The sequence below is a fragment of the Lagopus muta genome, chromosome 23, assembly GCF_023343835.1.
Source record: "Lagopus muta isolate bLagMut1 chromosome 23, bLagMut1 primary, whole genome shotgun sequence".
Taxonomy (NCBI): Eukaryota; Metazoa; Chordata; class Aves; order Galliformes; family Phasianidae; genus Lagopus; species Lagopus muta.
The window spans coordinates 2,698,161-2,706,834 of record NC_064455.1 but is presented as its reverse complement, the minus strand read 5'-3'; the positions used below and the strand labels follow the sequence as shown (position 1 = coordinate 2,706,834).

Genomic DNA, 8,674 nt, shown 5'->3' with positions numbered 1-8,674 from the left:
TTTAAAGTGTGTGGGTGGAAAGGAATGCAGCAGATTAATTTAATAGCAGTTACCACGGCACAATAGTCCTTCAATTAAGAGTTCTTTCTGGCTGGGCTTTTTTTTTTTCTTCCCTCTCTCTCCCTGTTAATAATAAATGTCACAAATGAGAATAGACATATTACTTCATCAGATGCTTTGGCATATCTTGTCGCCGAAAGCCTTTAGTGCAGAAATAGTAGCTGAAAGGGTAATTTTATAAGGCTTAGCACTCACTTAACACTTTAGAGGCTGAAGTCTAAGTCTCAGAAGTCATCCATTCGTCAGCACCTGTTGTATCCCAGCAGCACCCAACATTGAGCTCAAAAAGGAGCACTCACAGAGCAGAGGGACTGCAGCCCCAGTGTGCTGTACTGGGAGAACTGGGAGAGCTGTGCTGCTGATGGACCACAGCTCAGGGTGAGGTGCTGCTGCTTACCAGCACCGGCTGCCCTTTAATATTTAATGACAGCTGAAGTGTGCTTCCCATGCAGGGGGGTCACAAGAAAGCAATAATCAGACGGGAAGAGTTCAATCTCTGCGGTGGCAAAAATGCATCAAAATGAACATCAGTGCTCATTTGCAAACAACAGATCAGGGGTGAGGGGCTGAGGGGTTCCTCACATACCATCAAGTGATGGAAACCAGCAGAAGTTGGCTAAAATCCCCCAAATCCAGCTTCATCTTGGTGATTTGTGCACAAGTATGGAGGACGCGATATTGAGCAGATGCCCGGAGGGACTTTGGTACAGAAAAACAAGGCGCAGGAGGTAAACAGGGAGATTTATTCTTTTACTTTTGTGGTTTTGAGATAGTTTATGACAGCAGGCTAATAACTCACACACCAAAATGTGCATCGATCAGGATGATGCGACGCGACCCACAGCCCTGCAGCCACCTCTGCCTATGGGACAACCTGGAGCATCTCAGGGCCGGGCTGGGGATCCCTGTGGGGTGCAGGGAGGAGCAACTCCAAGGTCCCATATTCCCCAGGTGCTTCCCAATGGGAGTGCCCTCTCCATGCTGCCCATCACCCCCTCCCCCATCCTTATTCCAACAGTAGGACCACAGGTCCCATCCTTTCTGCTTACTGACAGCTAATTAATTGCTACTTGTTGTGTTCCCCCAGAGGAGCACCTGTCCCCACTGATGGATCCGTGCTGCCGCATGGGGACCCGCAGTTATCCCCATCCCAGTGGGGCCCAGCAGTTCCTCCTGCAATGGCTGCACAGAGCACGATCCCACTGCACAATGAGGGATGTTCAAGGGCAGCACGTGGGCTGGCTGTTCCCAATCCCAGCCTGAAAAGGGGCGAAATGCTGCTTGAGCAGCCCTGTAGCCCTTCCACTGTTCTGCAATGGCATATTTCTTTGATATATACTGTAAATCTGCTTCATTTGAAATTCACAGTTAATGACTGAGGTGCTCTCATCCAGGAAACTCCACAAGGTTCCGGCTTTTAAGGGAAAAGATGTAACTGGGCAGGAGCTGAGCAATGCAGTGAGCTGCCCCGCTCTGCAGGCACTTAAGAAGTCTCCAAAAGAAACATCACCCCCCCATAGAAACGATTTACCAGCAAGTAGAAGGCAAGGGGTGCTCCTGTACCACCTCCATGGGATCCTGAGACACAACAGGGGGGCTTTGGGAGCATCAGAGTGCTGCAGGCCAGCATGGGAGGTGGTGGCCAGGCTGGGGCCAACAGCAGTAGGATGCCTTGCTGCTCCCTCCCCTCTCCCTTAGGGCTGCACTGCATGTCTTCCATCCCAACATCCCACCCTGAGCTTCAATCCCAGACTGGTGCAATGTGAAGAAAGGGGACTTTGGGCACAGCTCACCCAACTGCTCCCCATTTGGGGTGAGCCTTCCACTTTGCCCACCCAGTAGCATCAAATGCAAACCGTCGCCTTCATTTGAACTATATGATCAGGAGCCTAATTCAATACAATTAGGATCATTGTTTGAGGGTTGAGCATTTAACTGAAACCCTAAGCCGGCCCTGCAGTAATTTGGCTGTGGAGGAATTGATTTTGACCATCAGCACTTTCTCATTTTCAATAGAGTACAAACGTAACCAGGTTAATTTCTGTTAAGCACATTACCCAGGTACTTTTTGCTCTCCAGCCCAATGATTATGTGTCTGATCTGAAAGATTATAATTGCAACCCAATAGGACACAAACCGTAGTCTATGATTGAAAGGAATAGGCCTGAAAGAAAACCAGCTTCTCTTCTCCCTACAAAACAGTCTTCACTTTTCCCCTTTCCAAAGTTCTTCATGGCTCATGTCTATGTGCAATGCAGCAGCACATTAGATCCTTTTTGATCAGTAAATATATGCTGACTAGTCTTATCTTCAATCATAGAATCACGGAATGGCTGAGGTTGGAGGGGATCTTGAAGACCATCCAGTTTCAGCCCCTGCTCTGGGCTGGGTGCCCTCCACCAGAACAGGCTGCCCAGAGCCCCATCCGTGGCCATGGACGCCCCCAGGGATGGAGCACCCACAGCTCTGGGCAGCAGTGCCAGCAGCTCATGCCCTCTGAGTAAAGCATTTCCTCCAATCACCTCCTAATCACCTCTTTTAGTTCAAAGCCATCCACTTGTCCTGTTCCTGTCAGACTGTGTAAAAAGTCGGTCTCCCTCCCACTGGCAGGCTCCCTTCCAGTACTGCAAGTCTGCATTGAGGTCTTGCTGGATCCATCTCATTGAATCAATGCTTTTCTTGCAGGTTTGATTTGGTCCTATGCAAGTTCTAGGCCTGATTTCCTCTCCTTCACCCAATGCTCCTGCTTGCAAAGGGCTTTGCAGTGTGGCCAGGCAGCAACACTGCAGGCACAGGGTGCTGCCCATACCCTGCTGGCCCCGTGCTGCAGGGAAGGATTCTCCCACCCCTAAGGACATCCTTCCCCCAGCACTGCCACCCATCACAAGCACCAGGTCCGGGATGAGCCTTGTCACCAGCCCTGCCTGTACATCATTCCTCCTGTTCATCAGAACGTCCTTCCGCTTATAAAGCACCTTTCATCACGAAACAGGATGGAGTGCAGCAGCTGTTGAACAGCACGGAGCCGCGCTGTGCAGGGCCGGGCAGGAAGTGGAAGCAGCTCCAGCAGCTGCTGGGATGGTGCAGGAGAGCTGTGCTCACGCCACCGCATGCCGGGGCCTTATCGCATCCCCCAGCACGCTCATGGCTCCCTCCTGACACGCAAGGAGCCCATGTGGCACATTGCTTGTGACAGCACCGATGCAGCACGCAGCAGCTGGGGAACTGCACCCCACAGGTCGCCTGCAGGACAGAGAATAGCAGAATGGTTGGGTTGGAAGGGACTCCAAAGCCTCTCCAGTCCTATCCTTGGGCTGGGTGCCCTCCATCAGTTCAGGCCGCCCACAGCTCTTTCCACGGCCTTGAGCACATCCAAGGATGGGGCACCCACAGCTCTCTGTCCCTGCAACCCACAACAGTGCCCACACCAAGAGCAATGCCCGTGTGCTGTAGGGCTGACCAGCAGCTCCACATTGTGGCTGTGGGTCTGTATTGTGGTGACACACACACAAACCGTGGTACAGCACACCAAAGCCACAGCAATGCACATCCAAGCCGAGGCATGGTAGATCCGGCTCCCAGCAAACCCAAAGCACAGCTCTATACATGCAGCTTTGCCCTGGGAGCTGCAGCAGATCAGCCCTGCAAGCACAGAGCTGGAGGCAGCACTACAGGGCAGAAGCAGCACTGCAAGGCTGTCATTGTAGGCAGGGATGCTGACCAACACATGGTGCCCCAGCTCAGGAGAATGGAAGGGTTTTAAGCACCACCTAAGCAGAGAGAGCTGGGCATACAGCAGCACCTCGCTTAAGCCACAGTGTGTGTTTTTCCTCCCTGCATAAAAACTGCTGCAGTTGGAACCAGCAGCATCTTCCCTTTCTGCCTCTCTGGCACGAAGACGAATGGCACGAACGCTTCTGGGCTCTGCCCTCGTGCTCTCCATGACGCCAGGAGCAGCGGCAGCCTCCCCGGGACTCAGCCAAGCCCTGTGAGTTGGAACTGTCCTCAGATCCAGGGCTCACTACCTACAGGGCATGCAGGCTTGGCTGCATCCTGGGGAGCATGTGGTGGCCTCTGTCACGCTGGAGCCACTGCTGTTTTTCTGAGAAACAGCTCCACATGCTGCTACCCGGACTGCTGGAGCAACCTCAACAGCTCCATGCTGTGAACACACCGGGTGCACACACAGAGGGCACCCAGCTCTGCACCCTGGGACCCCTAATGACAACCTCAGGGTTGCTGTAGCGGGTGGCAGATAATTGATGCTGTTCTCCCAGCACCTCTCACTCAAACAGGACCTTCCCCTTTGAAAAAGACAAATATAACCAAGATGAGTCAGTTCCTCCGAGCTCCCATCCCCTGTACAATGTGTAACTGGAATTTTTCATTTCGGCACTGCAGGGGAGGCATAACTTGAGAAGACAATGGAGTCAGCTACAACCCAAAAAACCAGTGCCAATTCTGTGCGCATGAGAAATAAAAACATTTTTGAGATCTAAAAATAAATTAACTGTAAATGACAGTGAGAGAAGATCTGCATGTACTCACTGTCAGCCTGCGCAGGGCCCGTCCCTTTGGGTGCATTCCCTGCTCTTTCAACCCAGGCTGTGATTTGCAGCAGTGTCATCAAGCCATGGACACACTCAGCACCTGCAGCAAGAGTTGGGCTCCCTGGGCTGGCGTCGGACCTAGAAGTGAATGCGCTCAAGCCAGAAGAACCTCTTGAGTTTCTGCTATAACTGCATGATGGTAGTGAGAAGGGAAAAGGGCTGCACTGAGCTCGGGGTCTGGCTGGTTCAAGGCACGGCACGACACACAGAAGCCACTTGGTTTTCTGTGATTAAATAAAAAGGAACAGTCCTGCTTTGCAGAGGGTCACCCCTCTGTTTTGGAGCTCAGCCGCCTTCCTTCCCTGCTGCTCAGCCTTTCTTATCTCCTGCTTGGAAGGGGTGAGGAGCGACCCAGGGCTCAGGTGTCACAGAACATTTCCTGGGTGCTCCATGAGGGACAGTCCTTCATGGGGGAGCTGTAGGGCCCTGCTGATACATCCTCCTAAAAGCTCTATGATCTGAAACTGGTGGGCAGTTCTCACATGTGGTAGGGATAGATGTGGCCTCTGAAGCCAAGCACCAAATTAGGGCACACCAGCAGGGCCAGATCTGCGATTCTCCTGCACAAGCACTGGAGATGCGGTCAGTGGAGCCATCTACGAGATGGCAGCTCATCTTCAACGCGCTGTTTCCACCACGTTGGGTTTCCCCCCTCTCCTCCTCGCTGTGTAACACCATGTTTGATATTTTTGATCGCTCAGCGTGAACCGGAGTTTGCCAACAGCAGAAACTGACGTTAAAAGAGAACAGAGATGGCTGTGTGCACCAGAGCCGCCTCCACATCCACAGCCATCACCGCCGGTGCTGTGTTTCCCTCTGCTGGAAGGAAGGCTGAGCTCAGGACATCGATGTGTATCACAGCTCTGAACCTTCCGGAGTTTGGAGCTTCTGGCTGTGCAGTGCTGCACACAGAGCTCTGTCTGCGCGCATCTCAATACCCACCGGCTGCTTCCTCACAAAGCTTTGCATCACCCCGCTGATTCCCCAGCAAGGAGAATATGTTTATATACGTGATTTAGCCGTGTTCATTAAACACAGAGTAATTTAGGGCTGCCTGCCCGGCATCTATCAGTGCTTGGAGCACAGCAGGAATTTTAAGATCGCCCTCCAGCTCGCACCACGACGAGGTGACGAAGCCTTCAGTCCGTGCTTCTCGCCCGACCCGGAGGAAGAGGAGCCAGCCCGGCCGGGGCGCTGGTACCTCCCGCCCGCCGGGGGGCGCACGAGGACAACCCAAGGGAGACGCGTTGTGGGAGGAAGCGGAAGTTGGTGCTGGGGGCGGAAGCGGAAGTACTTGCAGTGCGGAATGGCGGCGGCCGTGTCGGCGCTGGGCGGTTTGGGGGATGTCGGTGACGGGGTAAGGCCGCGGCGCGGGGCTGGGGGACGGGCTGCCGGCCTTTCTTCCTGCCGCTGGCTGAGCGGGGTTGTTTCAGGGCTCCTCGGGCTCGGAGGACGAGGCGCAGCCCAGCGCGGCGGCGGCGGCGGCGGCGGCGGCGCAGAAGCGAGAAGAGCGGCTGCGGAAGTTCCGAGAGCTCCACTTGAAGCGGGTACGAGCCGGGCCGGTTATACGCGCGCTGCCGGTGTTACGGGGGGAAGCAGTAGGGGAACGGCGGTTTCCAATCCGGCTCTGGTTGGATCGGTTGCGGCCGCTGCCGCCCCTCAAGCATTCGTTCCCGATGGCCGATCCGGTCCTTCCCGTGTTGGGGGCGGGATTTTGTGGCCTTTTATAAGGCCAGCGCTTTACCTGGTGTGCTGTATCAGGAACCGGGGCTCAGAGCTCGCACACGTGCCCCTCACTGAGCCACTTCAATCACCTGGGATCTGGCTTTTGTTTTCTGTAGTCATTTTTGTGCTCACACAGTTCTGCGCCATCACTTTGGTGTTAAATATTTTGTTCCTAGAATGAGGCTCGCAAACTGAATCACCAGGAAGTGGTGGAGGAAGACAAAAGGCTCAAGTTACCACCGAACTGGGAAGCCAAGAAAGCTCGACTGGAGTGGGAGTTGAAGGTGGAGGAAAAGAAGAAGGTAAGAAGAGCATGTTGTGGCTTTTTGGAACCCCGCAGTGATGCTCCCCTTTCAGTGACAGAGTCTGGAGAGCTTTTGCTGGAGTCACCCTGTGCTGCATTTCCTCACTCCCCTTTCCCTCAAAGAAAACCCAACTAGGCTCTTGAGGATGTATTTATAAATCAGTTCTGCACTAGAGGCTGACCAGATTGATCTGTATAAGCTTTGAGTTTAATCTATGGACATTGTATTGTTGCTCGGTGTTTGTGCTCTGTTAGGAATGTGCAGCAAGGGGAGAAGACTACGAGCGAGTTAAACTGTTAGAGATCAGTGCTGAGGATGCAGAGAGGTGGGAAAGGAAAAAGAAGAGGAAAAATCCAGATCTAGGATTCTCAGGTATGTTTAACGACACAATTGTCTGCGTTTTTAATGAACTTGTGTTAATATTTCAAGGTGAATCACGGAATAAAAGCTTTTACCTTAACAGCAATTTGTTTTCTTCCAAAGATTATGCAGCTGCTCAGCTGCGGCAGTACCAGAGGCTGACCAGGCAGATCAAACCCGACCTGGAGCAGTATGAGAAGCTGAAGGAGCAGTAGTAAGTGCCTCTTCAGTCATCTGATCATCAGTACTGGCTTTATAAATGACTACTAAAGCCTTAAACAAGTCTTTCAGCACACGTATGTTTTCATATGTACTGTTTCAAGATGATTCTGAAATGCATGACGTACTTGAGAATCTCATACTGCCACTCTCTACTTCAATAGGTAGAAGATTGCACTGCAATTTGTGAGGTGTTCTTTCTTTTCAGCCTCCCAATTACTTGCTTTCAAGGAGCACTGCTGGCAGTGTGAAGTTCTTTAGATGCACAAGTTGTTTGCTATTTCTTAGTTGTAGTTGTTTACTTTAATGTTTTGGTGCTTTATTTTTGAAAGTTCAGCAGGCTTTGATATTAGAATCTGCATTCAAATAAAGATTTTAGTGCTGATTTCTGTATCTTGTATAGGCATGTTATTAATAGTTTAGGATCAGCATGTTCTCACTGCGTCTTCAACTCCTCCAGTTAGAAGTTAAATGCCTTGCAATGTTTAATTAAAAAAAAAATCAATTGTATCTTGGAACAACCTTGTAAACTGCTGCTCATCTGCTGTTCTCAGTGGTGAAGCCCTCTATCCAACATCTGACAGCCTCCTCCATGGAACTCACGTGCCAGATAAGGAAGGGATTGACAGAATGGTTGCAGATCTTGAAAAGCAGTGAGTAAAGAGATAATTTCTACACGTGGCACTTCTTAGTAAGTGCACAGACCCTCCCACAGGTTTCCAAACGCTGATGCTTGCCTTGCAGAATTGAGAAACGTGAGAAGTACAGCCGGAGGCGTCCTTACAACGACGATGCAGATATTGACTACATCAATGAGAGAAATGCCAAGTTCAATAAGAAGGCAGAGCGCTTCTATGGCAAGTACACAGCTGAGATCAAACAGAACTTGGAGAGAGGAACAGCTGTGTGAGCTGGGATATCCAGCACAGGGCACAGCCCTCCTCTGCCTGCTCGAGTTTGGTATCATTTATCAAACAACTTTAAGCTTTATCAGAGAAATGCTTTGTGGAGCCCCTGAAGCAGTTTGTGAGATAATACAGTAGATGTGCACAGTGTAAGCCTGCAGCTGTATATAAGCTCTACTTGCTAAGCAGCCAGCCCCTCCAGTGTCACGTTCTAAATAAACTCACTCTGATTTAAAACGTGTCAGTATCTTCAATTCTGTAGAAACAGAGCTATTATGGTGGAATGGTGATGGCTCCACAGGCAGCCAGGCACACAGCAGATTTCCATTTACAGAAGGGTCTCCACCACAGTCACCTCCAGAGCCTCCATTTGCCACAGCTCAGCCAGGAGCTATAGCAGTATGAAGGTCTGTTTTCAAGATGACCTTCCAAATTACCTTGTCACATCTTCCAGTACTAGCTAAGTGAAACTTAAGCCTGGAAATAATCA

At 51.3% G+C, this 8,674-nt stretch overlaps 1 protein-coding gene across 1 annotated transcript; it reads left to right on the top strand.

Moving 5' to 3' along the window:
* The first annotated feature begins 5,905 nt into the window (after positions 1-5,905).
* Positions 5,906-8,412, top strand: SYF2 (SYF2 pre-mRNA splicing factor). The gene is made up of 7 exons (XM_048969177.1): positions 5,906-6,027; positions 6,104-6,217; positions 6,572-6,697; positions 6,955-7,072; positions 7,184-7,274; positions 7,834-7,932; positions 8,024-8,412. The coding sequence occupies exons 1-7, from the start codon at positions 5,977-5,979 to the stop codon at positions 8,187-8,189; spliced, it is 765 nt and encodes a 254-aa protein (XP_048825134.1). The 5' UTR covers positions 5,906-5,976; the 3' UTR covers positions 8,190-8,412.
* Positions 8,413-8,674: the final 262 nt, after the last annotated feature.

Coding starts and splice junctions, on each gene's coding strand:
- SYF2 (XM_048969177.1), top strand. CDS start 5,977: ATGGCGGCGGCCGTGTCGGCGCTGGGCGGTTTGGGGGATGTCGGTGAC. Junction 6,218..6,571: donor GAGAGCTCCACTTGAAGCGG/GTACGAGCCGGG, acceptor TTTTGTTCCTAG/AATGAGGCTCGCAAACTGAA. Junction 7,933..8,023: donor GTTGCAGATCTTGAAAAGCA/GTGAGTAAAGAG, acceptor CTTGCCTTGCAG/AATTGAGAAACGTGAGAAGT.